The sequence below is a fragment of the Rhinolophus sinicus genome, chromosome 15 (assembly GCF_057876585.1).
Source record: "Rhinolophus sinicus isolate RSI-liver-muscle chromosome 15, RSI-T2T, whole genome shotgun sequence".
Classification (NCBI taxonomy): Eukaryota; Metazoa; Chordata; class Mammalia; order Chiroptera; family Rhinolophidae; genus Rhinolophus; species Rhinolophus sinicus.
Genome location: NC_142515.1, coordinates 105,286,769 through 105,314,474, shown reverse-complemented (window position 1 = coordinate 105,314,474; position 27,706 = coordinate 105,286,769). Strand labels below are relative to the sequence as shown.

General features: G+C 39.4%; 2 protein-coding genes across 11 annotated transcripts in view; one reads left to right on the top strand and one right to left on the bottom strand.

Annotated features, from left to right (window-relative positions):
- The window catches only part of NUGGC (nuclear GTPase, germinal center associated), a 44,838-nt gene extending 41,551 nt beyond the window's left edge, over positions 1-3,287 (bottom strand). For 5 of the 7 annotated variants that reach the window (XM_019733161.3, XM_019733162.3, XM_074338358.2 and 2 more), the window contains exon 1: positions 3,156-3,287. The gene's annotated coding sequence lies outside the window, so the exon portion shown is untranslated. Of the gene's footprint in view, positions 1-2,770; positions 2,912-3,155 lie in introns of all 7 variants that reach the window. The other 2 variants (XM_074338356.2, XM_088792551.1) reach the window with 1 other exon arrangement.
- Positions 1-27,706, top strand: part of ELP3 (elongator acetyltransferase complex subunit 3) — a 155,332-nt gene that overhangs the window by 66,361 nt on the left and 61,265 nt on the right. The window contains exons 2-7 of one of the 4 annotated variants that reach the window (XM_074338361.2): positions 1,788-1,920; positions 13,175-13,274; positions 15,284-15,422; positions 22,124-22,194; positions 23,183-23,246; positions 25,061-25,129. In XM_074338361.2, coding sequence (XP_074194462.1) covers positions 13,198-13,274; positions 15,284-15,422; positions 22,124-22,194; positions 23,183-23,246; positions 25,061-25,129 — 420 coding nt within the window. In that variant the 5' untranslated portion in view covers positions 1,788-1,920; positions 13,175-13,197. Of the gene's footprint in view, positions 1-1,787; positions 1,921-9,743; positions 10,160-13,174; positions 13,275-15,283; positions 15,423-22,123; positions 22,195-23,182; positions 23,247-25,060; positions 25,130-27,706 lie in introns of those variants that run through there. The other 3 variants (XM_019733157.3, XM_074338362.2, XM_019733160.3) reach the window with 3 other exon arrangements.

Genomic DNA, 27,706 nt, shown 5'->3' with positions numbered 1-27,706 from the left:
GGAAACAACCCAAATTTATTTCTCATATAGACGAGGTTTTCATTTGTGGTTTATTTCACTTGTATTTCAACTATGTGGTTAGAACTTTAGTTTTGCTTTTAGTACTTATTTACATTCATGTGCACTGAGCCTAAGAATAGTGTCTTTTAAATGAGACTCTGCATATTTAGCTAGATATAGGAAGGTTACACAGCACAGTTTCCTGTTAAATAATTATGAATTTTGACAGTTATCCTTGCTTCTTCCACTCTCTCTTCTGTTTGTGCTTTCTTATGGTCTGTTTTCTCAGAATAACATAATAGAGGTGACACATGAGCAATAGTCATTCCTATACTACAACAGCTTCATACAGTGGACTTAAATAAAGGAACTCTGGAACCCCTTCTTTTACAGATATGGACAGTGAGGCCCAGAGAAGGGAAAGAACGTGTCCAAGGTCACATAGTGACTCTAAGTTCAGTGTTTTCTTCACGCCACCAAGCAGCCTTAAATAGGTACTATTTAAACAAAGAATGAAGGGAACAGTGCCCACAAATGAGGAGGGAGAGAAGCAACTTGATAAAATGGTACTTAGGGACTCAAACTGAACCTACTGCCAGGAAATTCTTCAATGTCCTCAGAGGTAAAACAAGCCAGAGTGTGGGTGTATGCACATGTGAGTGTGTGTGTGTGTGTGTGTGTGTGTGTGTGTGTGTGAGAGAGAGAGAGAGAGAGAGAGAGAGAGAGAGAGAGACTTCTACTGCATTCATTCTGTGTCTGATGCAGAATTGAATGCGTTAGGAATTACCAACATCCTGTTCTGTTCCCCTAGATCTTCTCTTTGAATCTCATTTCACCCTACGTTGCTTCATACCATTAATTCTTCCCAATATTTTTCTTGTTTTCCTTTCATTTCTATCCCCTACCCCCAGACTGAGGCAACACTAACAGGAGAAAAAACAAAATGCTTAAATTAGCCAAGTTCTTTAAGGGGCATTTTGATCAACTTTGGTTTATTACCCACTGTGGGTAATAAAATAAAATAAAAATAAACATGGGAAGTACTTGGTACATAGGAAGCACTAAATAAATATTTTTGAATGAATGAAGTGTATCTTTTAAACATGTCTTAGATGATAAGCTTAATAATGGCAGAAATTATATTCATTCATTCAACAAATACTTGAGTCTTTACTATGTGCCAGGCACTGTTGTAGGTGCTGGAGATATATCAGGAAACAAAATGGGCAAATTGTCTGCACACCCAGTGGGCCTTACACTCCAGACAGTGAATGGTGTAGTGGAAATTACTCTGGAATTAGAGTCAGACTGCCTGAATGTTTGGATCCTGCTCCAGTACTTCAGTGTAACACTGAACAAATCATCTAACATCTCTGAGCCTCAGTTTATCCACGTACAAAATGAGAATATGAAAATCCAGAGTTCATTGTTAAGGATTAAATATGATAATGCATATTCCTCTACAGACACTTAAGCATCTGTATAATTTTTTTTTAGAGTATTTCTTGAAGACAATTAAACTAGAAATCAGTACCAGTATTTACCTGGGCCAAGTCTATTTTGAGGGAACAGATGCCACCTTAACTGATAAACTAACTCCCATTCTTGTCCCCATTGACCAATCACCATGAGGGTTCTATCGCATTTTCCTTCGAGTCTTTGGTAAAATCTGTTTCCTCCCCAGAAAGGTAACTTAAGAGTAAAATAAGGAAGAGGAGATTCTTAATAAAATGATGGAATGTTGATGACATTTAGGATTTACTTCCTTTTTTTTTTTTTTTTTTAAGGTTTATGTACCTTTGTTGTTGGCAGCATTTCCTGACCAACTTATTGGACATTGCACTGTCTCAAAGGAGCAATTTAAACACAGCTTAGAAGAAAAAGTGAAACAAGGGCCTTCAAATCCCCAAAGGAAAAGAGGTATGTTTTCTGTGTTAACACATCAGCTGAAGTGGGCAGCATTAGAAGTGCAGACACCAGACATAGACACAGTAGAGGAGGCATTGGGATGACATGGTTTTCTCTGCCCCTTCTCCCCCAGGTGAGTAGGCAAGTAAAATAAGCAGATATTTTCATAACGTACTTTATCAGAATTTGAATCCTCTCATGTTTCTCCCCTAAGCTTGCCAAAGTTAGTGAGGCATAAGATGACATTAATACTACCCCGATGGAGTCTGCAATACATGTTTTCTTTGGGGAGGAATGATTACTGACTTTGCCTAAGATCACACTATTAAATAAAATTCAAACTAAATCCTGATCCTCCAGATTTCTAGTTCGTTGGCCTTTACATAGCCTTAAATTCACTTAAACAAACAAGAGAGTAGAATTCACTTTCCCTCAAGAAATGACTTATTTTAAGCAAATCAAAAGAGGGAGAAGGAACAATCTCCCATATACACGTAAAAAAATTCCAAATACTTTATGCAGACACTCCACCCTCAAGAAGAGGGAGCATAACCGCTCCACTCCTTAAGTGTGGGCTTTGCAGAGTGACTTCCTTCAAAGAGGACTATATGGAAAGGAGGGAAAAGGGTAACTTTACAGTGGAGGAACCTGACAAACACTCCCCCAGCCAAGTGATCAAAATCAACATCGATAGTTATAAATCATGTTGATAATGTGTACCTTTGATGTGATGTGATGAGAACTTTAATTCTGTGATCTTCTTCCCCTAAACCCATAAGTCTAATCTAATCATGAAAAACAAACAAACAAACAAAAAAACCAGACAAATCTCAATAGAAGAGATTCCTAGGGAATACCTGACCTGTACTCCTCAGAACCTGACCAGCACGCCTCAAAACTGTCAAGGGCATCAAAAACAAGGAAAGTCTGAGAAACTGTCACAACCAAGAGAATTCTAAGGAGACATGATGACTAAATGTAATGTGGTCTCCTGGATGGGATCCTAAAACAGAAAAAGGACATTATGATAATGAGACAATCTGAACAAAGTCTAGCCTCCAGTTACAAATATTGGTTCATTAATTGTAACAAATATTTTATACTAATGTAAGATAAGAGAAGAAATTGAGTGTGGGTTATATGACGACTCTCGGTATTATCTTCTCAACTTTTCTGTAAACCTAAAGTCTATTTTTTAAAAATCGACCATAAGTGACAGCATAAATTATATAATAAAAACAACTTACCAGATGTCACTTTTTCTACTTCAGCTCCAGGAGTCCACAGTGGAAATGGTGGCAGTTTCTTTGCCTTAGTATAGAAATGTGGAACCAGCTGGGGTGTACAGCCCTTTGTCACAGTCACAAAGTCACATTTACAGAAGCAGAAGTGAAACTGATTTGCCAGCGGAGGGTTATTTGCGGACAATATCCTCCCTCAGACATTGATTCATGCTATTTTCCCCTTTCATTTAAACTTAAATTGTATGTGAATTGGGGATCTTACATTCTTCTCTGCCCTATTCCTACAAGCAGGCAGATGTTAGTCATTTTTCCTTCCCAAATAGCTTTAGCATCCACCTTGCAGCATACTTTCTTTGAGGGTGAAAGCAATTTTGATGGATCTGACTTACTCCAGCCAATATGAAACATGCCCCAGTCCCAAAAGAGACAAAGTACTGTTCCTACACCCCCAACTACAAGGCAACTGGGAGAAGTGGGTGACATGAGGTGGTGAAGAGAAACAGATTCTTGATACAAAGTCGTGAAATTCATCAAAAACCAAACAATATTGTATTGTGTGAATGTATACACGAGTGCCACACAGTTTTAAATAACTCCTTTTGGAATTTAAATTCTACATCCATATTTAAAAAAAACAAAACAGAAAAACAAATATTTGTAAAATGATGCCAAGAAGAGAAGAAAGTAGAACTTACTCCACTTTGCTGTGTCTGGCCACCTAAACAATCACATCAAGTACAGGGAAAAGCTGTTTTTTTAAAACCTTCAACTTCAGGTAGTGTTTGACCTTCAAAGGCAACTCAGTCATTACTAGGATAACCTTCAGTAACTGTAGGTTTATGTTTTTAGTCCAAAGGGAGGATTCAAAAGGCAAAGAGGTCAAAAAGAATTGAAGGTAGGTATTTAGACTGTGGTCTTAAAAATTGCTTTCAACTCTTGGCAAGATGGTATGCCTTATTCATAAGAAAACCATAGAAATACCAATAGAAAGTTCAAACCAAAGAAAATCAACGTGGATATCATCATGAGCATTGGATCTTATCTGGGCAAAACCACACTTATAGTCGTATTCATCTTATACGTGCTTAGCTCTCCCTCTACTGGCTGTTTCTTGCTTCAACAGTTAACTGTATTCTTTTTTTTTTTTTTTTTAACTTTCATTTCTTTTAAGTGTGTTTTTCCAGGACCCATCAGCTCCAAGTCAAGTAGTTGTTTCAATCTAGTTGTGGAGGGCGCAGCTCAGTGGCCCATGTGGGGATCGAACCGGCAACCTTGTCGTTAAGAGCACCGTGCTCCAACCAACTGAGCTAACTGGCCGCCCCAGTTAACTGTGTTGTTAATCAGAGACATTACTAAAGTACCTAATAGCTAAAATTCATTGAGATCATGTTGAAAGCTGCCTGGGTTCTTTATGATGGTCCCTGACAGCTGTCATTGCACACCTGAATACCAGGTCTGTCACAAATGTGGGCAAACTACCAGGCTGAATTGTCACTGCACTCACTGGGAACATTGAAGTAATGGAGAATGTCCACAGAGCTCCACCATCACTGCCTGTCAGAATCTGCACTCACGTGCTCTGCCTTCCAGTCTGTTAATAGATGAACTATCCCTGTGCCCATCAGAAGCGAATCCCTTCTCTTGTGCACCAGATTGCATCCCCTTTCCCCACTGAAGGGCTAAGGCAGAGTACTTTCCCCTCTTCTCTTAATTCATCAGCTTTTCACTCTCCATTGGATTACTCCCGTAGACGTACAAACTTGCTGATAACTCCTCCATTTTAACAAACACATACTCCCCTTGACCCCAGTTTCCCTGCCAGCTACTACCCCATTTCTCCATAGTTCTTTGTGGCAAAACTCCTCCAAAGAGTTGTCTAAACTCACTGTCTCAAAATCCTCTCCTCTCAATCTGTCATAAATCTAGTCAAGCTTTCCCTTCTACCTTTCCTGAAACCATTCTTATTAAATTCCCCATGATACTCATCAATTTTCAATCCTCATCTTACTCGACTCACAATAGTATTTGATCCAGTGGATTACTCCCTGCTCCTTAAATCACGTTCTTCACTTGGCTTCCAGGTAATCTCACTCTCCTAGTTTTTCTTCCCACCTCCCTGGAGGTACCTCCTCAGCCTTCTTTGCTGGTTACGCCTCTTCTCAATCTGATAATAATAGAACACCCCAAAGCTTAGTCTTTGGTCTCTTCTCTTTCTTTTCCACAGTCATCCTGTTCCATAGCTTTACATTTCACCTCTATGCCTCTAACTCTCAACTGGTATCTCTAGCCCCAATCATTTTCATGTCTTACTGCTCACTAAGCATCCCGAACACAACGTGTCCACAACACGCCCCCGCTTAAAACCCCACTCCACCTACAGTCTTTTCCATCTCAGCGAACAGCAATGACACGATTCCAATCCCTCGCTCCAAAAGCTTCGGTGTCATTTTGGATGTTTATGTCTGTCTTTCTTTCATATCACACATCTGATCTGTCAGGAAGTCTTATAGAAATTTTCAAAATATATGCAGCATCTGAACACTTCTTACCACCTCCACTGCTGACTACACTGATTCACGTCCTAATCATCTCTGGCCTTGGTCAGTGGTTCCCAAACTTTGCTGCCCATTAGAATCACCCCAGGATCTTTTAAAAATACTTATGCCTGGCTCCCACTCCTGGATATTTTTATTTAATTGGTATTGGATGTGATCTGAGTACTGGGATTTTTCACTACTCCCCAGGTGATTCTAGTGTGCATCCAAGTTTGGGGATCACCTGCACTGGTGTGATAATGGCCACCTACCTGGCCTCCCAGGCGCTTCCCTTCGCCCTACAGTCTATTCTCAACACAGAAATTAGAGAACTTCAAGTTATAAATCAGATCATCTCTCTGCTAAAAAACTTTCCAATGGCTCCCTATGTCACTTAGAGCAAAGGCGTTATAATGACCTACAAGGTCTAACAAGAGCTGTACTGCGCCCCAACCCACCCTAACTCACCCCATCACTTCTCTGAACTATGGAATGAACTCAGAAAGAGTCTGGAGGCTTTGCTAGAAATAAATGATAGCGATTTAGTCAAGGATCTTAGAGTTTACAAACTAGAAACACAACTAGGCAAAAACCCAGAAGTGTTCCAAAGAAGACAGAAAACTTAAAAGTTCTTATAGCAGAAAGTACATTCTTGAGAACGATTATTCCTGTATTCTTAGCCCTAGGATTGGTCCAGTGATTAGTCAGACATCAGGCACTCAGGAAAATGGGGGCCTGGTGGTCTGGTCACGCCAGTGGTCTGAATAATGGATGTCAGGTGGATGTATACATGAGTCCTTCATTGGGGGCAATCAGGTGGCCTCAATACAGGAGTTCTTCAGGGGGTAATTAGAGGGTTACCTGGAGGTTTGGATGTGTAACCAAGCATTGACACAAGACTGCAGAGTTCAAAAACGTTAAGATCCCAGGCTAGTTAGAACAAAAATGAAGTCTTTACTCATGCCTCAACTTTCAATAATTTTAGCCACTTGTTTAAAATGACTCCATTTTATATATTCCCTACGGCACCCTTTCTTCGACCACTTCCCCTCACTCACTCACCACTGACACTGGCCTCCTTACTTTCATTGAATACACCAGGCATCCTCTTACCATAGGACTGTTGTTGGAGCCAACTGAGGCCATGTTCTTGGGTCCAATGTCATAGAAATGAGCATGGTACCCGATAAGAAGTTCGGCAAGCAAAGCTTTATTGAGAGATAGTACACCAGGGAACCAGCAAGAAGGAAGGAGCTGGATGGTTCCTGGATAGGATTGTGTGAGGGGTTTTTACAGGTTATTCCGAGAAGGATAGGAGACCAGAGAGGGGAAGCTGGTGGACTGTCCCATGATGGTTGTCTCTGTGGTCAGCAAACAATGTCTTATCTTATTGTCAGTATGTGTCTGCTCAATTTTGTCCCATGACAAGGTGTGGGGACAGAGTCCCAGAGAGCAGTTTCCAAGTTCTCGACCTCACGTGGAAAGGTGTTGGCTCGGTTATTAGATGGCCATCAGCTGTAATCCGCTGTAGCTGGGTGGCAATCAGCTGTTACCAGTTAGCCATTAGCCACTGATATAACTGCCGTGGCTATGCGGGGGTGGGTTGTTTGGTTGGCAAAGAAGCAGCTGGCAGATTGCGGATCGTTTGGAGCTTTCTTCCTGTATCTCCAACCCAGTCGCCAGTGAGACTATTGTGGTATGAACCCCCTATCCATGGCTCCATTGGTGTTCCTTTTTGGCCTCACCATATCTTGCGTTCTTATGTGGGGAGCAGGACCAGAGACCCTGCATGACACAAGGTTTTCTTTCAAGTTCTGTAAAAATAAACTTACACGGGAGTTTTACAATCTCTGATTTCTTTCCCTTTCTTTTTTTTTCTTTTTTCTTTTTTTTTACAGTGCTTGACTTCATGAGAACAGAACATGCTGTTTATTTTTGCAAGGTCTGCTGATTACATTGTGTTTTTCCCCCTTCTTAGCTATGTACACTCAGGAAGTGAGCAGCAGGTAGTTAATCAATGTCTCAGGCTTTTCCCCTTTGCATTCCTGACCTTATAGACAAGATGGAGTCTAGTTTTAAAATGAAATCCCTCTTGTTGTCCCTATGCTAGCTAAGGACGTTTGTGTTAAATGTTCCCTCTACCTGAAATACCCTTAGATACCTGCAGAGCAAGTATTAACTCAAATATCATATTCTCAATAAGGCCTACCTTAACACCTATTTAAAATTTACCACCTTGCTCTTTCTCTTGTGTGAGGCAAAAGAGTGATGAGGTGGATGATGATGTCTTCTGTTAAAAAAAATTCCACTGAGTAAATTTGATCTAATTGGTTTTATTAAGTGATTCATGAATCTGGCAGCGTCCCATCTAGCAACTAGAAGGGCTCTCCAAGGGGGTGTACAAAAGGGAAGGTTTTTTATAGGAAGAAGGGTGGAGCAAGGGAGCTATTAACAAAAGGGAAGTATTGTTTTTAGACCACGACCTCCTTTTTTGGAGGGAAGGAATGGCAAGGTTTTTATTAGATTAACTCTTTTTTTCTGTAGGGGATGGAGAGGGACCCTGTGATAGATTACCTTACTGGTGCTTGACTAGAAAATTCCAGACTGGTTGATTAAGATGATATTTCTAGGAAAAGTTGAAAGAGCAGTTAGGCCAGTTATTAAATCTATGTTTGGTATCATGGATTATAACAAAAATGATGCCATTTTGGGCCTGTAGTTTTTCTCTTTAACACTTCAGATAATCCCAGAAGAGATTAAGAATTTTATTCACACATGATTTGCAAATCAGGGATATATCCCTCAGTATGAACCAAAGACATGTTCCAAAATGGAGAGGGTAGGACTAGGTTTTTAAAGGCAAAAGTTGAAGCAGCTGATGATCCCAGCAATTGGTTGCTAGGGGAAACAACACCACAAACCTACATTAGTTTCTGATTTGGGGGCAACTGGACTTTTCAACAGTTGGCTGACTCATTGGTGAGCAAGTGGGGCTGTGACACAAGAATAGTGGGTAACATAGGATTAGACATTTGTCAGTGTCCTAATTCTAGCTCAGGCTTGTAGAACAAAAGCTTTTGGGTTACTTATCAACAGAAATCAAACAGCACAGAGAGACTGTTTGTTCTGCAGGCAGTTTCCAAGTCCAAGGAGTAGAGTCATGCTCGTAAGCAGCCTCAGAATTCAAACTGCAAAAACCCAAATGCTGGGCCACAAATTAATTATATTACAGTTCTTGTAACTCCTCATAAGCAAGAGTAGGAAAAAATAGGTTTGGGCATGTTAAGTTTGAGATGCATATTAGACACCCAGATGGTAGTACACCAATAGTTTGAGGTGAGGTAGAGGAGTTCACCAAAGAGACTGAGAAAAAAATAGGAAAAAAACCCCAAGAGAGTGTGCTAAGTCCCATCATGAAAAACTTTTCAAGGAAGCTATGTCAATTGGTACTAGGATGACAATAAGGACAGATAAATACTGCATTTGGTCTGATGGGGAGTTACAGACTTGGCCAGGGCAGTTTCGGGGTTGTGGTGGGTCAGAGACTTGGAGTCACCTCCGGAACAAAGAGGATCAGGCTGGGTTTCAGGAACATGGCATCTCAAGTCCTGCCTTTCAACTCTACAAAACTTGGTGCATTTTCCCGGAGAACCCTCCATAGCTTTCATGATGGTTATTGATGACATGTGCCTTTCATCAGAGACCAAGGTGACGAACTGGCGTCAAAGCCCGCGCCTCAAATTGTTACTTGATTCTTACATGGTCTCTTCCAGGCTCTGAATTTAATTTCCATCACACTAGCAGGCTCGTTTTCATGCGATCTCCCACTCGTGCTCCTGCCCAGCCGCGTATATTTACATTCCACCCACATCCACACTCCTTCAGGCTTTCAGGCGCAGCCTCTCTCTCTAAGCTTTATTATCCTATCGCTGTGCTGCCCAACTCCAGCTTCCTAAAGCCCAGGCGCGTGGCTGCAGCGTTTCCCCGCCCCCTGAGGCTCTGCGCCTGCGCCGCTGGGCGGGGACGGAGGGGGCGGAGGGGGCGGGCCTTCGCGCGCACCGCCTTCTGGGAGCAGCTTTACGATCTATTGACCGTCCTTTTACACCAGGCCGGGGTTGCTTTGTGGCTGGCAACTTTCCCCGAGGTCCGAGGTGGTATCCATGTTAAGTGTGGTGGCCGCTGCGACAACAGAGGAGAAATGAAGCAGAAGCGGAAAGGTGCGGGAAGGAAGGAGTGGACGAGGGTTGGGGTGGTAGGGATGGGGCGCACACCTGAGCGGTCAGATGCGGACCCCAGTCTTGCCCGCGGGAATTGCTGCCTGATCCAGAAGCTCTGCTGCTGGGAGTCTGTGGGCTCCAGGTCCCCGCTGTTTCATCTGCCCTAGTGTGCCCTTCCCACCTACCCTTGCTCCCTTCCTTTTGGGCAATCACTGGGTGTCTTTTGCATCAATGGCGAGCAAAGCTCTATTCTAAGGTACGCCCTCCAGGTAGTTAACGTGGTCGGTGGATTTAACGCGTTCTCCATAATTTGCTAAGATTTGTTTTGGGAGAAACCCTACTTTTCACGTAGGGTTTCTTTTTTTTCTTTTTTTCTTTTTCTTTTTTGATTGACTTTTTTTTTTTTTTAGTTTTTTTCCGTAAGTTTTAAAAAAAAGAAAAACTCCGAATTATTCTTGGATTCTATGGGACAGTTAGCTCATTGGTGTTGCCTCCTGGATTAGCACGGAGCAATGCCATCTTTAGTTTTTCAACAGGATGCAGTCAAATTTCAAGTATTTTCTCACAGGTTTTAGTGCTTGTATACATTCATTTGAGCAGCCAAGTCTAATAATAATGATGTTTATGATAATAAGTTACCTTTTATTGAGCTTTTGCTAATAATTCTGAAGTTGATATCCTCTCCACAGATGAAGAAGCTTAGATTCAAAGAGTTAAGTAACTTTTCCAGCCCTAAATTATTCTTAGGAAGTGGAACTGCTTGGTTAGGTTGTCTCTGAACTCAAAAACATTTTTTTAAGTTTTTTTTAAATCTGTTTTTAGTTACTGCATCTTGAATGAATATCAACTGCAATTTTTTTTTTTGAGCAACATCTCCAAGTGCCTACATTACCTTCAGTTGTTGTGTGCCCCAAATTAATTGCCACCTTCTCCCGTTAACTTCTCAGTCTTTCCAGCCAGACAGCTTTACACTTTTGACTTGATCTATGTATCGCCAAACCCTGTTAGGTCTTAAAAATCACCTCTTGAAATAGCTTATTCCTCATCTTTCTGGCCACCACCCTCCTAACCCATCTTAATAACTAATATTTGAATAGTACTTTGGCTTTCATAGACATCATTTCAGTTGGTTCTTACAGTGGCCTTGTGAGATGTGTGCATATTGTTCCAATTTTGCAGGCAAAGAACTGGGACTTAGAAGTCATTGATCTTCCCATTATCTCACAGCCAGTAGGGTTTGAAAGCTAGGGAAGGAGCTTTATCCAAGTTTTTTACTTTAAATTTTGTGGGTTGTTCCCCCACTCCCCCAATGTTGCCTTTCAAGAGTGTTTTACTTAGTATCCAGACTTTATGTATTATTTTCACCTACTGAATCATTTTTGTATCTTCTTTTTCTTTTGTATACTTTTCTTTCAACACTACTTCCATGTTTTTACTCCCAAACTTGAAAATCCATAGTTCTCCACTGTCTATTGCATTCCATTTAAATGCTTTTGCCTAGTAGCCAATGTATCCTGTATTCTGTTCTTTACCAAACCCTGTCAAAAAGCCTGTGTTCTGGTTTTGACAATGCTCCTTCACACAAAGATAATTTCTATACCTAACATTGTTCCTTCTAGATTACCCTGTGTTGTGCTTGTCCAAATCCTGCCCTTTCATTAAAGACCCTGTGCCCTTTGCTCCATGAAGCCTTTTCTTACTACTTACGTCTCTAGTTAATTCTTGATACACTCAAGGGCTATCCAGGTGGGTTTCATATCTTTATTTTTAATCACTTGAATCCTGTCTTTACCTCCAAATAAATTCTTATGTAGAACCTCAATATTAAACAGGTGAAAGCGAACTGCTTTGGTTGAAATGGAGACAGAGACCCTCCTTCTCACCCTCTCCCCTTTCTTTACCTCCACCACCACCAACCCTACCTCTGTTACGTGGCCCTTCAGGTACCTTTGTAGAACTCTGAAGTGATGAGTTACATGGTTTGGGAAAGCATTTAGCCTTTGATTATAGATGGTCTTCCCTGCCGCCCCCCCCCCCCCGAAATTGTTTTGTATGTGTTGGCCTTGCCTCATTAAATTAGAGGTAGCTTGGTACAGTACAAAAAAAAAAATTGGACGTTGTGAAGAAAAGATGTAGATTTGAGTTTTAACTATGCCATTTACCATGGCATCATAGCTTGCCTTAATTTTTCACATCTGTAAAATGGGATAATAATTCCTACCTTACAGTGTTGTGAGATTTCGAATGAGAAAGTACATGAAAGAGCTCTATAACTGCTAGACTTTCTCATCTATGCTTCTCTGGTGACTTCATTATCTTTGCACACCAGCTTTCCCTGTGGACAGGAAGCATGCTTGGTAGCAGCTCTCAAGCTGAAATCTCATTGCTTTTATCACTGGAGAGAGATTGGTGTGTTTTGCCTTGAGGAAAAGAGCTCAGATTGGCCTGGCTTGGGTAGGGGCCCATCCTTGAACCAGTCAACTGTACTTGCAGGGATGGGGTCATGTAAGAACATGTCAGCTTCTGTGGTTGCCTTTTAGATGGGACGAGGAGCCTCAGTTGTCATAAGGTCGCAATGGTGGACAGACTATATCTTAGAGATGCATTAAGATCCTTGGACAAGTATAGAACTCACATCTTTTCTGTTACAAAGTGGTCCCATGTTTCCCCGAAAATAAGATCGGGTCTTATATTAAGTTGTGCTCCAAAAGATGCATTAGGGCTTATGTTCAGGAGATGTCATCCTGAAAAATCATGCTGGGGCTTATTTTCCAGTTAGGTCTTATTTTCGGGGAAACGAATTACATTGCTTTGTAACATACTTCTGCAAATACCTGAGTTTGAGTTTCAATTTCATCCCTTGGTAGCATTTTTATGGGACAGGCAGTTATTTCTGTTCTATCTACCTCATTCTGTTGTGAGAATCAGATGAAATAATGCATCAAAAAATAGTTATAAATCTGGAAATAAAGGGAAGCTATTTTAACTGCTTTGTTCCTTTCCAATTAGAATCTTTCTCCTCATGTGCTTCTCATTCTCGTGGTGTCTGTGCTTCTAAAGTGAGTTCTTCCCATGTACACTAGGTGAAGCCAGGTTTGTTTTAAAGTAAAGATACAAAAAATGATGAAATTGTAAACAATAGAGGTTTGGTCTTGTGAACTTGAGCTGTTCCTTTGGCTTGGTTGGAATGATTTGGGAAGGAAAACTAACAAACTAAAAAATCTTCCCTGAATAATATGATGTTTTACATTGTTAACTATTACCTTTCCAGGAGATCTCAGCCCTGCTGAACTAATGATGCTGACCATAGGAGATGTTATTAAACAACTGATTGAAGCTCACGAGCAGGGGAAGGACATTGATCTTAATAAGTAAGTGGATCTATGAAAAAGAAGGCATTCTTGTTCTTAGGTGGTAGCTCTTTTACGAAATTATCAAATACTACACATTTTCCATCTCATGTTTTATTTTTCACTTGTGAATTTTGCTTTCTGCCCTTCTTGTCACTCATTTAAGGCAAAATTATCTCATAGCCCAATAATACTAATAGCTTCTAACATTTATTGGGCGCTTAATGTATTCCAGTCACTGTTAGTAGTGCATTGTATGTATTAGCTTAGTTGATCCTTCCAAAAACTGTATGAAGTATAGGTACTTATGTCACCCTCATTTGACAAAGGGATAATTTGAGACAAAGGTTAAATCGTTCGTCCAAGAGTAAGTAACTAGTGATCAGCAGAGTTGGGACTAGGAATTAGGCCATATGTCTCCAGAGCCCACGTTCTTAGCTTCTGTACGACTTCACTTCACATCCTTCTTTGTCCTGTGTCTCAGAGGAAGCAGTGACTCTTCCAGGAGAAGCCTCCCTTTGGGCTCCTTGATTTAATCCAACCCTTCCCGACCTTAGAAACTGCTTGGCATGTTCATCTACTTCCTCTCTGCAACCTTGTTCAGCTTTCACTTGGCTGTGTCCTCGAATGAGAGTGGTCTTTCGTCTCTGCATCTGTGTTTTTCACTGTATAGAGCGGCTCTAATGAGGGTTCTCTCCCCACCCCCAGGTTGTCAGTGATCTAGTAACCACATGCATGACCTTTTTAAAGACCATATTCTCCGTTTGCGATACTGGAATGTTTTACCCCTTCCTTGGAACATTGTGCTTATTTAATAAACACTTGCTAAAGGAATGAATAACTATCCTTTTTTGACTATGAAGATATTTTAATGATTTTTTCCACCAGGTCTAGAAGTTGTTTTTTTCTGTCTTTGTTGGCTGTACCCCCAATTATATCTTTTATTTCTAGTGAACATTTCTACTTCCTATGTGTTTTTGTCATTCTCTTTAATTTAGACATCTAAAGCTATAGCCAGTATCTTCCTTAAAACCATCTCCTATGCAGATGTCCTCTTTGCTTAGTTGTGTTAACCTTCACCCAGGCTTGAAACGAGTGTCCTCTTTGAATCTTTTTCCTTACGTCCAATTAGGGTCTAAAGTTTACCCACTGTCTTCATTATGACTCTTCACTTTCATTTCTACTACCAACTCCCTATTCCATCCCTGTTTAAACTTAAGGCTAGACTACTGCAATGGTTTATGCTTTCGGTCGCTTTTCATCTCTTGCTGGATTAATTTCCCTTTGTTTCATCTTTTATCACATCATTTCCCTGTGGAGGAACTTCAGCATATCCCCAGTGCTTAATGGAATTAAAAACAGATTCTTTAGCCCATTATGTAAGACCTTGTGGTCTGGCTTTAATTCACTCTTCTAACTTTTTAAACTTCTGTACCTTTACATGGAAAATCTTCTGCTTTCTGTCAAGTTGGTCTACCCATCTTTCTTAAAATATGCGTATTTTTGTTTTTGCATCTTCACATAAGCCAGGCTGTCTGCTTGCAATGTCATCTCTGTTTTCACTGCATGTTTGAAGCCTACTCTTTTTTCTGTGCCCATTTTCCATGAATATCTCCCCAGCATACATTGGGTTCTTCTCTTTTCAACTCTGGAAGCATTCATTGTTGTGTGATACATTTATTAAAATACACACACATTTATTTTTGTACATGCCTATCTGCAAACATGCCAACATAGAGCATGTGACAACTATGCCTTATACCTTCTGATATATCAAGTACTTACCGTGTCTCCCCAAAAATAAGACCGGGTCTTATATTAATTTTTGCTCCAAAAGACGCATTAGAGCTTATTGTCCTGCTAGGTCTTATTTTCCGGGAAACACGGTAGTCACAGAAGTTAAAGCCACTATTGTCATGGTGAAAGAATAGGGGAATGACAGGAGTTGATGATGTGATTTGTAGGTCATCATTTGGGAACTTGTCCTTGAAATACTGTGATCTTGATAATGCTAGATGCTTTGCTTTCAGGGTAAAAACCAAGACAGCTGCCAAATACGGCCTTTCCTCACAGCCTCGCCTGGTGGATATCATTGCTGCAGTCCCACCTCAGTATCGGAAGGTCTTGGTCCCCAAGTTAAAGGCAAAACCCATCAGAACTGCCAGTGGGGTGAGTGATTCCATTCATGTCATATCGATTGTGTGTCTGTTCTGCAAGAAGTCCCTGCCTCCGTGTAATACCCAGGTAGTGAGGTGGAGGTAAGGGATTCAGACTAGTAAAATCTGTATGTTACGATACGTGCTAGAGTAGAGATGTGTGTAGAATGCTAGGAGGGCATCCATCGGGAACAGTTCATTGTGCTTAGAGGAGTTAATGATGTTTTGGTGTCTTTAAAAGTATAGGTTGGAGGCGTGACTATCACAATATGATAAATGTTGTTGGCCATCTTAAGCTTGTGGCTTTCAATACTAATTGCTTAAATAATTGATACTTAAAAAGGTGCTTTTAGAAAGTCGTTAATGGTGTGAAGTTGTTCTGTCTCGTGTGGTAATTGTGAAACAGTGGGCACAATCAGGAGCGCTGTGGGAGTCCCTACAATAAAAGGGAAGGCACAGTAGAAAGTGTAGAGCTTGCTTGACATAGAAACGGTGCTCGTATCAGCAGAGAAGAGAGGCTCAAACCGCAGTGGGAGTGGGGAACTAAGATGCAGAGGCAGAGATGACAGAGGAGGTGTGGTGTATGCAGGGAACGGTGAGGACAGCGAACTGACCATGCATTTGGGGAAGCCTCAGGACACGGGGTTGAAGAATCAGCTTGTAAAAGATCTTAAATATCCCACAAAGAAACAGGACAATAGGAAACGACTAAAGCTTTTTGAGAAAGGGAGTGATGTGAACAAAATAGATTTTCAGAAAATTACTTTGGATACAAGATGTAGGGTAGCTTGGAGACAAAAAGAGCAGTGAGGATGCTCTTGGTTTGACCTCAGTGTGGTGTTAGAACCTGAATTGGGGTAGGGGGTCTAGGATAAAAAGGATGAGTGTGAGACATCGATTTATATCCTCTTAAAACATGGTACCCAGAATTGAATTCTCTGTTCCTGACTTGATCTAAGAAATTCAGTCTGTTATTTGGACAGGGATGTTATATTTCCAGTAATTGTAGCTTGTGTTGAGTTGTTTGGTGGCTATATCTCCTGGATCATATTACATTTGTGGCTAATTAAACCCCAAAACTTACACCCAATGTATCCTGGTCTCTTCCTTTTGTACTTAAGGTTTTTGGTTTGTTTGTATCTAGCTGTGAAAGGTTCTTTAAGAGAAAAAAACAAAGCCTCATCTCCCATTTTTCCCCCCCAGGACAACCACTTTTAACTCTTAAGTAATTTCTTGTCAGTGACTTCCATATCCCTGAATAGCATGTTTTATGAAGTCTTGAGTTTTCAGTTTTTCGTATTACGTATGAGCTTGCCTCTGTGGAAGACAAAGATTTAGCAACCTTTCAGTCTGACCAATACACCTGGTTCTAGGACACCATTCTCTCTTCTCCTCCTTCTGCCTCTGATCGTTTCTTTCTTTGAGGGCTGCTCTTGTTCTGCTTGCCTCTAAAAGTTGATGTTTTCTGTGGTCCTGGGCCCACTGCTTTCTTTGGTGATTTCATCCATTGATGTTTTCAGTATGGCCGTCTGCTTACTCCCAGCTCCAGCCTCTCTCCAAGCTTCAGGCCCATGTGGAATTGCTTGTTAGACGTCTCTCCTTTGACTGCCTGTATGTAGGCCCTCCAGTGTAACAACCAAAACTAACTTGAGCCATGCTCATTCATCTTCCACGTCCATCTTAATTCACAGTGCTCCCATCCGCTCAGTTTCCAACAGAGGTGTAATGATCATCCATTTCTGCCAGCACTGGTAGGAATGTTTTGGCATTTGTTATTTCTTGTTTAGATATTGCGTTCATTTCTGAACAGGTCTGCTTTGTCTTACCTGCACCAAATCCACCTTCTATAATGTCCCCAGAGTGAGTGATCTATTAAAAATATCAGAAGTACACAGCTAATTGTCATTCCCTATCTGCTATGCATCCTAACCTCTATGCTTTTATTCCAGCTGTTACTAGGGTGGTTTTATTTTGTTCCAGAACAATATTTAAAACTTTTTAAATTTTTCAGTTACAGTTGACATTCAATATTAATTTCAGGTGCACAGCACAGTGGATAGACATTTATATACTTAGGGAGTGATCCCTCGATAAGTGTAGTGCCCACCCATCACCATAGGTGGTTATTATAATATTATCGACTATGTTCCAGATGCTGTACTTTACATCCCTGCGGCAATTCTGTAACTGCCATTTTGTACTTCTTAGTCCCTTCCCCTTTTTCACTTAGCCCCCCCCCCCAACCTCTCTCCCACCTGGCAACCATCAATTTGTTCTCTATCTTTGAGTTTGTTTCTGTTTCTTCATTTATTTTGCTTTTTAGATTCCATATGTAAGTGAAATCATATGGTATTTCTTTCTCTGACTTATTTCACATAGCATAATGCCCTCCATGTCCATCCATGTTGTCGCACATGGTAAAATTTCATTCTTTTTTATGGCCAAGTAATTTTCCATTGTATATGGGTACCACATCTTTTTTATCAGTTCTTCTATCAATGGACGCTTTCCATATCTTGGCTATTGTAAATAACACTGGAACGAACAATGTAAATAATGCTGCATATATCTTTTGGAATTAATGTTTTAGATTTCTTGGAATAAATGCCTAGAAGTGGGATTGCGGGGTCATAAGTTCTATTTTAACTTTTTGAGGAACCTCCATACTGTTTTCCGCACCATTTTATAATTCCACGAACAGTGCATGAGGGTCCCCTTTTCTTCACATCCTTGCCAACACTTGTTTGTTGATTTATTGATGGCGGCCAGTCTGACAGGTGTGAGTGATGTCTCGTGGTTTTAACTTGCATTTCTCTGATGATTAGTAATGTTGAGCATCTTTTCATGTGTCTATTGGCCATCTGTATGTCCTCTTTGAAGAAATGTCTGTTCAGGTCCTCTGCCCATTTTTTAATCAGATTGTCTTTCTGTTGTTAAAGTATATGAGTTCCTGATATGTTTTGCATATTAACCCCGTATCAGATGTATCATTGGCAAATATCTTCTCCCATTAAGTTGTCTTTTTGTTTTGTTGATGGTTTCCTTCACTGTGCAGAAACTTTTGTTTGATGTAGTCCCATTTGTTTTTCTTTTGTTTCCCTTGCCCGAGGAGACATATCCAAAAAAATGTTACTGAGAGCAATGTCAGAGTTTACTGCTTAGATTTTCTTCTAGAAGTTTTATGGTTTCAGGTCTTACATTTAACTCTTTAATCCATTTTGAGTTTATTCTTGTATATGGTATAAGAAAGGGGTCTAGTTTTATTTTTTGCATGTACCAGTCCAGTTTCCCCATGCCATTTATTGAAGAGACTGACTTTACCCCATTGTATAGTCTTGCCTTCTTGGTCATAGATTAATTGACCATATAGGCATGGATTTATTTCTGGGCTCTCTATTTTGTTACTTGATCTATGTGTCTGTTTTGACACCAGTACCATGCTGTTTTGATTACAATAGCCTTGTAGTATGACATCAGATAGTGTGATAGCTTTAACTTTGTTCTTTTTTTTCTCAAGATTGTTTTGGCTATTGGTGATCTTTTGTGGTTCCATACAAATTTTAGGATTATTCTAATTCTGTGAAAAATGCCATTGGTATTTTGGTAGGGATTGCACTGAATCTATAGATTGCTTTGGGTAGTGTGGACATTTTAATAATATTAATTCTTCCAATCCACAGATGGTGCTTTGTTTTTATTGTTTTATAGAGCATTTTTAGGTGTATAGGAAAATCGAGCAGAAAGGACACAGTTTGCATGTACTTCATTTCCCCCTCCCCAGGTTGTTCTATTATTAATACCTTGCGTCGGTTTGGTACATTTGTTACAGATGAACCAATATTGCTGCATTATTAATTGAAGACTAGTTTTTATATTAGGGTCACTCATAGTGGTGTACATTCCATGGGTGTTACCAGATGCGTAGTGTTGTGTTATGTATTCACCTTAACAGTATCACGTGGAAGAGTTTTCGTGCCCTAAAACTCCCCTATTCATCCTTTCCTCTGTTCCAGACTTCTGACAGCCACTGATCTATTTACTATCTCTGTAGTTGTGCCTTTTCCAGAATGTCGTGGTTGGAATCAACAATAGGTAGCCTTTTCAGATTGGTTTCTTTCATTTAGCAGTACACATGTAAAATCACATCTTTTTAATGGCTTGATAGTTCTTTTTAGCACTGAATAATATTCCACTGTCTGGATGTACCACAGTTTGTTTATCCACTCACCTATTAAAGGACATCTTGGTTGCTTCCAATTTTTGGCAATTATTGACAAAGCTTCTGTAAACATTTATGTGAAGGTTTTGTGTACTCATAAGTTTTCAGTTCATTTGGGTAGATATCTAGAAGCATGATTGCTGGAGCAAATGGTAAGGCTGTGTTTAGCTTTGTGAGAAACAAAGTGGCTGTACTATTTTGCATCTCCCAGTGAAGGAGAGTTTCTGTTGCTCCACGTGCCCGCCAGCATTTGGTCTTATCAGTGTTCTGGATTTCGGCCATTCTGATAGGAGTGTGTAATTCTAATAGGCGTGTGTAGTGGTGTCTTGTTTTCATTTGCAGTTCCTGAATGCCGTGCGACGTTCAGTATCTTTTCATACACTTACTTGCCATCTAGCTGTGTGTCTTCTTTATTGAGGTGTCTGTTCAGATCTTTTGCCCTCCACCTAATTGGGTTGTTTCTTTTTATTGTGAAATTTTAAGGATTTTTTGTATATTTAAGATACGTGTCTTTTATCAGGTGTTTTGCAAATATTCATTCTCTTAACAGTGATTTTCTCAGAGCAGAACTTTTCAAATTTTAATGTAGTCTGGCTTATCGATATTTTTCTTTCATGGATCATGCTTTTGGTGTTGTATCTAAAAACTCATGGCAAAACCCAATGTCACCTAGATTGTCTCCTGTATTATCGTCTAGAAGTTTTTTATAGTTTTGCATATTACATTTAGGTGATCCATTTTGAGTTTGTATTTGAGGGGTTTTTGTTGTTATTAAAACACCATGGTTGTTATTCTTAGTAGTATCACAATTATAGTAGCTGCCCACCAACAATTATTGCCCACCTGTTACATACCAGCCACTATGCAGGTGCATTTTCTAATTTCATCCTCACAACAGTTTTGAGGGGTGGGTGGTGTTATCTTCATTTTACAAAATAGGAAAATACAACCGTAAGGAGCAAACCTACACCTCTCTGGCTGACTCCAAAGTCATTGCTTTTTCTACTTGATCAGTATTTTTAAACTATTTTATAAAACTACGGGGTTCCTTAGAAGTTTTGTAGGAGCTGCTATGGAGAATAACAGGGAAGCCGTGGGAGCAGGTTCCATCTCTACGTCACCCAGGGCTGTTGCTTGGAATCTCTTTTATAAATTGAGGTTCTAAGTAAAATGTTCCTTGAAAGGAAAGTTCTACTGCTTAAAAAAATGTTTGAAAACTACTGCACGTTGCTTTCCTGGCCCCCTACGTTCTCAGCTCAGTTAACTCTTACTCCGCATGGTTGTTAGACCCTTGGAAAGGCTTCCCTGACTCCCCTGGTCAGGGCTAATTAATTGCCTTCTTTGGGCATTCCCAGTATTTTCTACATGCTTGTTGGCATGTGGTTTTAAAATACCCTATTTCTCCCTCCCCTAGGTAGAATGATTTCAGAGGACAGAGGCAGTGCATTCATATTTATGTAGTTTCAGGGCCCACCTGCTCTGTGTAGTTCAGAACCTGGCCTATATAGTAGACGCTCAGTAAAGTTTGTTGAATTAGATTGACTTCATCAGTGGTACATGTGGTGTCTAGGGGCCAAGATCTGAGTGCTAGATGTGCTCACTGCTGTTAGGGTGTTGCTGCTCCATGGACCAAGCTAGGGAATGTGTATGTGTGTAAATATATATGTATGTGTGTATGTATATATGTATGTATATATGTATATATGTGTGTGTATATATATATATATATATATATATATACGTATTCATAACACGTTTGCATCTATATTTTTTGTGTATCAGTCTAGATATATTGAAAACTATGAGTTAATAGCACCTTCAATTCCATCCAACCCACAGAGTTCATTCTAGTTTTCTCCCTTTCCACATTTGTAACTTCCTTCTCTGATAGTAAGAAACCTGGCTTGCAGTCACCTTAGTGTGTGCTTTTATTTGACCAACCGCCCCTTCATTCACGAAACCTATCTTCTATTTATGCCATCCCCTCCTTTCTCAAGCAGATACTGTCTTCACCCCACTTAGGCTCTGACAGACCCCATTGAGAATATTTTGCACACACTGAAGTTCAGCTCCTAGTTTAACAGTCTCTGCTTTAAACATTGAGACCTAGCGTGTCCATGAGGAGTTTGAGTTACAGAGGTTAGGTTTAGATATAATTTTATAGATTTACGTAATTTTTCCCCCCAGGTTATTTTAGTAAAATCAGAATAAGAATCACTGTGACTTCAAAAATTAATTTCTTATTTTGTACTTTATTGTAGAATACAATACAAACTAGCATCACAGTGCATATGTGCATTTTAAAGATTTATTAACGTTGAAAAAGGATCACCCTTGTACCCACTGCTCAGCTTAAATCCATCATCATCATCCCTTTGAAGCCCCTTCTGTGCCGCTCGCTGATTGCATTCCCTCGCCTTCCTTCTGAGAAATAACCACTCTGTGGAATTTTCAGTTATTCCATAATAGCTTTCTTGTTAATCTTTCTTTTGTAGATTGCTGTTGTGGCTGTGATGTGCAAACCCCACAGATGTCCACATATCAGTTTTACAGGAAACATATGTGTGTAAGTATGATGATTTCGGTAAGTTATGTGTGTGTGTGTGTGTGTGTGTGTGTGTGTGTGTTTTAATTGAACTAATAAGTCCCCTAGAGCATTGATAAATGCATGCTGCTAATATTTGAAACTTTGATTTAATAGATTCATAAGTTCTTTGAAACAAGCAACCGTTAATAGGCTAGTGCTTTAAAAGGAAACATAGAAAGATTTTCATTTGTTGCAATATACAGTAAAAAAACGGTTATAGAACTCAAATCAGTAGACATTCTGTTAACTTGATAAATGGAAATATGAGCTGCCTAAATTGCAAATGTCAAGAAATTTAAATGAATTTGGACCAGAAAAGTATCAAAATAAAAAGTTATAAATAACCTTCAAAAACTTATTAAATTGAGATAATTGGAAAAGTTAGCGGGAGAATATGCATGATTCCAGGTAGGAAGATTAAATGGGTGAAAGATTTTCTTAATTACCAGGAGAGCACTGCATCAATCCAAACTTAGGAAAACTTAGCTTCTGTTATTTGCCCTTAAAAGCCTAAACCTCTAAAATAATAGTGACTGTAATATTCTGAAAATGACTCAATGTTCCTTTATACCAGGGGTGTCCAAACTTTTTTCAACGGTTTTTACCAAGGGCCATATGCGGTAAAATACACAAACAGCCGGGCCACTCACTCGAGGTGAAGTACGTATTGCCTCACCTGGTTTATTTAAGCAAACTAAATATATTTTTGGAATTTGCTGCGGGCCAATTAACAATGGATTGCGGGCCGCAGTTGGCCCGCAGGCCGCAGTTTGGACACCCCTGCTTTATACATTTATCTTGTTAGAAAATACATTATTTGCAGATACTGCGAAGATAGACTCGTGTGTTAGGATTTGAAAATTAAGCTTGTTTAATATCAGGATTTTAAGGAGACTGCAGATACTTAAACTAGACTGTTGAAGTAAGTTTTGTGTCTGACACCTTCGTTCTTTTGTTATGTTAACAGATACTGCCCTGGTGGCCCTGATTCCGATTTTGAATATTCGACCCAGTCATACACTGGATATGAGGTAAAGTCATGTGAGGTTGTCCTGAGGAAGTGTCACGTCGTACTTTACCTTTAGTGTGCTTTTATAAGTACTTACTGGCTTTCTGAAAATTTTTATTTTTAAATTATTTTCCTGATGACAAAGTTGTTCATTCACCAAATATTTGCTGAGTGGCTACAAATATTGTTGTCGTCACTGGAGAAATACTTATGTAAGCACTTTTTATTAATATTTGTCAAGCACTATTCTAAGTGCTCTACAACTTGAAACCTTAACACAGCATTTTGAAGGTAGGCACTGTTACTATCCTGGTTTTATGGATCAGGAAACTGAGGCCTAGGAGCCTCACACTGGTGGCCCAGAGACTCGCTGCTAATACGTGACAGAGCCACATTTTAAATTCTGTGCTCCTTACCACTGCATTGTACTGCCTGTGTGGCCGTGAAAACAAGGACGACGTCCCTGGTCTTACGGAATTTACATTCTAAGAACGGGAGACAAGAAAGAAACAAGAAAAAAATATCAGGCACTAGCCAATGCTAAGCAGAGAAGTAAAATTGAGTCAAGTGTATTAGCTGGGTGGATAGTTTAGCTATGGTGGTTAGGAAGGGATTCTCTGAGGAAGTGCTATTTAAACGGAATTCTGAATGACAAGAAGGAGCCTCTCACAAATCTCAGGAAAGAGCATTCCTAGCAGGGACAATAGCTAGAACAAGGAGCCATGCTAGGAACAATGCGGGGTGTGCTGGAACATAGTGGGGAAGGGGAAGGATGAAATTGGATAGATAGGTGTCGTAGGGGTTTCTAAGCCAGGACAAGGAGTTTGGATTTTATTATAGGTGTCATGAGAAGCCATTAAGATTTAAAGCAGGGGAATGATATAATCCAATATAGGTTTTTAAAAGATCATTTTATGGGAGGAAAGGATTAGAATGGGGGCAAGAGTGAAAGCAGGAGACCAGTGGAGCAGGCTTTTGAAGAGGTCAGCAGCCAGCATCTTCAGAAAAGGTCAGCAGCTAGCTAACTAGGTGACTTATATATGATTTTTTGTCTTCTTACCTGTTTTTCATAGTTCAAGTTGAACAAAAATTTTTTACTCCAATATATTTTTAAAAATCAGTTTTAGTGAGGCATAATTTAAGTGCAATAAATTGCACCATAGTTGAAATTTTTAAAAATACAAAAGGAATTATTCAGTGAAAACGTTCCCTCTCATTCCTGTCCTCTAGCTATCCCTTTCTGCCCCAGTCTCCCCTATCTCCCAACAGATAATCCGTTATCTCTTTCCTATACATCCTTCAAAGATATGAATGTCTAAGCACATATATATTCTTTATCGTACTTTTTTACACATAAGGTAGTGTATCAAAACGTTACACCTTGCTTTTTTTGTTTAACAATATATTTTAGAGAACATGTATCAGTGTTGCTTCGTGGCTGTAGAATATTCCGTTATATGAAAACATAAAGGCTTTTTTGTTAAGCCATTGCAAACTATGTTGTATTTAACGACCTTGTTTAAAGGCTATTTTACCAAATAAGTCTTTTGAATATGTATGCACATCTATTTCTGTCAAGTAGTAAAACAATTTGTGTTGTTTCCATAAGTGTTTACATAAAAATAAATACAATCCAAGAAGATGCCTTGCTGTTCACATACTTCTGATAGTGGGGCTAGAGACCAGTCAAATGCGATTCAGGACATTATTTTGAATCCTGACAAGACTGAGAAATGATGAAAGGAGGAAAAGAAAATTTTATTTTTAGTACAACTCTTTTCAAACTACTTTTTAATTCAATGTGGGCCTAACAGTATTTTTCTCTTTTTTCCTTAGCCAACCTCCATGAGAGCTATCCGTGCTAGATACGACCCTTATCTGCAGACAAGACACCGAATAGAACAGGTAAATTTTTAAAAAGCATTTTTAAATTAGATTTTTATGTTTAGTTAGAAGGTATTATTGGCTTGATTTTAGTTGAACCTGAAATAAGAACTAAAAGTGTTTTTCCCCTTTGTAAGTTTTTAATATTCATCTGAGGAAGGGAAACTATTTTCCAATACCTAGCAAGGTCAGAAACACCACTTCCTATAGAGACTATTATTTTCTTTAAAGGTTTTATGTCTTTACATTTCTTTCAATTTGTAGAAAGTCATTTATGGTATGAAATTTATGAAATATACATGTGTGGAAGTTCTTAGACAACAGGTGGATGGATTGAATATTAGCTTCTGTAAACCAGGTAAGAAGTATTGTGACTGGATTGCTGCAGTGGGAATAGGGAATTGACTGCAGAGGAGTATGAGGAACTCTTGGGAATTGAGAAATTGTTCTGTATCATGATTGTGGTGGTGGTTATACAACTCTAAACATTTATCCAAACTCATCTGATTTACCCTTACAATGAATCGATGTTTTTGTATGTAAATTATACCTTAATATAATTTATTAAAAACAAGTACTAGGTAAATGGTTTTGCTCTGTTCAAGTAATCTGAACATTAATACAGATTTTTTTTTTTTTTTACAATTTTAAAGTTGTCTAATTAAAAGAAAAAAATGTGAGAATTGTCCGTAGTTTTTACAGTAACATCTAGCAGGGCAACTACAAAATCTCAAATGCAAAATAGTACCAAAGTTAGTGAGTCACGTCTGTGTTTATCATTTCCCCGAAAATAAGACCTTACCCGACCATCAGCTCTAATGCGTCTCTTGAAGCAAAAAATAAGATAAGAATATTATACTAAAATAAGACCCGGTCTTATATTAATTTTTGCTCCAAGAGACGCATTAGAGCTGATGGTCCAGCTAGGTCTTATTTTCGAGGAGACACGGTATTATTATTAGTGAATACCAGTCATTTCTAATTTTCATTTCACTATCACCCAAGCATATGTGGATCAGGATTGTCAGTTATAGGAGAGGACCCCACTTGGGGGGGCCTACGTAGTTTGGAAAAGTAAGTTGTAAACTGACCATCGCTTCAATTTCTTTTTTAACCATGATATTTATATTGAATTCATTTAAAATGTTTTAATATAGTGTGAAATATTTACGTTTACCAAAAAGGAAGCATGGGTTTTAAAAGATGTAGAAACTACCATAGAGCAGTGATTTTTTTTTCTTTACTATAAATTGCTAGAATCACTTGAATAACTTCTAAAACACATGCCAGATCTTTACCTCTTGAAGTTCTGATTAAGTCTCGCTTAGGGTTGAATCCCTCTGACTGACATGCAAACAGCAACCAAAGCTCAACTACAACAGGAGGGCAACACAACCCACACAAGGGACACTCCTGCAACACCTGGCTCAGGTGACCAAGGAGATTGCAACTGGGCCTCACAGGACTCCTACTGCATGAGGCCACTCCCCCAATACCAGGAGACATGGCAGAGCTACCCAATACATAGAAAAAAACACAGGGAGGCAGCCAAAATGAGAAGACAAAGAAACATGTTCCAAATGAAAGAATAGAACAAAGCTCCAGAAAAAGAATTAAAATGGAGACAAGTAATCCACCAGATGCAAAGTTCAAAACACTGCTTATAAAGATGTCCAAAGATCTTAGAGAGAACTTCAACAAAGAGATAGGAAACATAAAAGTGGAGATAGAAAACATGAAAAAGAACCAGTCAGCAATAAAAAATACAATAACTGAAATGAAGAATACATTTGAGGGAATGAACAGTAGATTAGATGAAACAGAGGATTAAATCAATGATTTGGAAGATAAGGTAGCATAAAACAATCAGAGCAACAAAAAGAAAAAAATCCAAAAAAATGAGGATAGTTTAAGGGACCTCTGGGACAACATCAAGTGTGACAACATTCACATCGTAGGGGTACCAGAAAGAAAAGAGAGAGAGCAAGGAATTGAGAACCTATTTGAAGAAATAGTGATGGGAAACTTCCCTCACTTGGCAAAGGAAATAGACATACAAGCCCAGGAAGTAGAGTCCCAAACAAGATGACCCCAAAGAGGTCATCACCAACACTCATCATAGTTAAAATGCCAAAGGTTAAAGACAAATAGGGAATCCTAAATGCAGCAAGAGAAAAGGCAATCAGTTAACTACAAGGGAGCTCCCATGAGACTGCCAGCTGCTTTCTCAACAGAAACTTTACAGGCCAGAAGGAATTGGCAGTAAATATTCAAAGTTATAAAAAGCAAGGACCTACATCCAAGATTACTCTACCCAGCAAAGCTATCATTTAGAATCAAAGGACAGATAAAGAGTTTCCCAGACAAGCAAAAGCTAAAGGAGTTCATCACCACCAAACCAGTATTACAGGGAATGTAAGAGGGACTTCTTTAAGATTAAGGGGAAAAAATTAAAAATATGAATAGTAAAATGGTAGTAATTACATATCTATCGATAATCACTTTAAATAGATGAAATGCTCCAATCAAAAGACATAGGCTGGCTGAATAGGTAAGAAAACAAGACCCTTAACAGGTGCTGCCTACAAATGACTTCAG